Source organism: Sinocyclocheilus anshuiensis, unplaced genomic scaffold (assembly GCF_001515605.1).
Source record: "Sinocyclocheilus anshuiensis isolate Anshui unplaced genomic scaffold, SAMN03320099.WGS_v1.1 scaffold23532, whole genome shotgun sequence".
Classification (NCBI taxonomy): Eukaryota; Metazoa; Chordata; class Actinopteri; order Cypriniformes; family Cyprinidae; genus Sinocyclocheilus; species Sinocyclocheilus anshuiensis.
In genome coordinates, this window is record NW_015545997.1 from 1,528 (window position 1) to 2,962 (window position 1,435).

Here is a 1,435-nt window from a genome sequence, read left to right on the forward strand (position 1 = left end):
GAGTGTCCTTTAGTAATAAAAGAGAGAGAGACATCAATGATCCGTATTACCCAATAACATTACAAACACTATTTGTCTTTGTACCTGCAGTGAAAAGAACGAACAGAAGAAAAACTGAGATTTGCACATCCATCTTTGATCAGGAGGTGAATGAAATAACGTGCCTCTTTCAGCACCTATTTAGCTTTTCAAAAGGGGACGGTCTTCATGAGAAAACGAAAGTGTAACAAAAGAAGACATTATTAGAAACTGAAGCTTCAGCTTGCATAATTTACTTGCCAGTAAAGGGAGGTTTAAACTTAAAGAATTACAAGGATTGTAAAGGTCTACTAAAACCAACCATCTTAAAGGGACAGTTCACCTAAAAATGAACATGCTGTCATTAGTTACGCATCCTCATGTCATTTCCAAACCCGTTTGACTTATCCCCTGTGGAACACAAAGGAAGATATTTTGTGTCTCTTTGTTTTGCGTGTGCACTCTTAAAAATAAAGGTGCTTCACGATGCCATAGAAGAACCTTTTTGTTTAAATGGTTCCATAAAGAACCTTTAACATCTGAAGAACCTTTCTGTTTCACAAAAGGTTCTTTGTGGCGAAAGAAGGTTCTTCAGATTATAAAAAGTTAAGAAAGAAATGGTTCTTTAAAGAACCTTTGACTGAATGGTTCTTTTTGGAACCAGAAATGGTTCTTCTATGGCATCGCTGTGAAGAACCTTTTGAAGCACCTTTATTTTTAAGAGTGTGTGTGCTTTTTCTTTGTCCATAAAGTGAAAGCCATATGGATTCAATGTTGTTTGATCCCCAACATCCTTTAAAGCATCTTTTTATGTTCTGCTCTCCTAAAGGATTACAATAGGTGCAGTTAATTAGCATGTCCTGCACCTACCATGAAACATCCTGTTCCAACGAAACCATAAGTTTCCTTTTCTCTGAAATTATAAATCCTGTACAAACAGTGAATCAGGTTTCTGTTTTTTAGCTCTTAGATATTTTATAAGATCTGTATCTCATCTGCCAACCTACTCTCAGAAAAGGTTTCATAGTAGCACCTTATGGGTACATTTAGGTACTAATATGCACCTTTTAGGGGTACATAAGGTACCAAGGTGTCCCTTTGAGGGTAGTGGCAAGCTGTTGAAGGAACAATTTTTGTTTTTATTTTTAATAAAATGTATTTTATATGTGATAATCAGCTGTATAAATCTGCAACATTTAAAAATATATATTATGTTAGTTTGAATAACCTCAATCAACTGTAGCATCTGGACCAATCAGACACAATTGTTTGTTATATTTAATAAATACTCCGTAACACCCCCCAAATCAACAAGCCAACTATGCTTCTACGTATTTATTGAAAAGGCTGGATAGTGTTTACCATACTGCAATGCGATTTATAACAAATGCTTGCTCACGTACTCATCATTGTTTGC

At 35.3% G+C, this 1,435-nt stretch overlaps 1 protein-coding gene across 1 annotated transcript in view; it reads right to left on the minus strand.

Moving 5' to 3' along the window:
* LOC107698458 (prostate stem cell antigen-like) overlaps positions 1-139 on the minus strand; it is a 1,409-nt gene extending 1,270 nt beyond the window's left edge. Inside the window, exons 1-2 of the mRNA XM_016499469.1 lie at positions 85-139; positions 1-7 (exon numbers count right to left, since the gene is read on the minus strand). Coding sequence (XP_016354955.1) covers positions 1-7; positions 85-133 — 56 coding nt within the window. The 5' untranslated portion in view covers positions 134-139. The remainder of the gene's footprint in view (positions 8-84) is intronic.
* Positions 140-1,435: the final 1,296 nt, after the last annotated feature.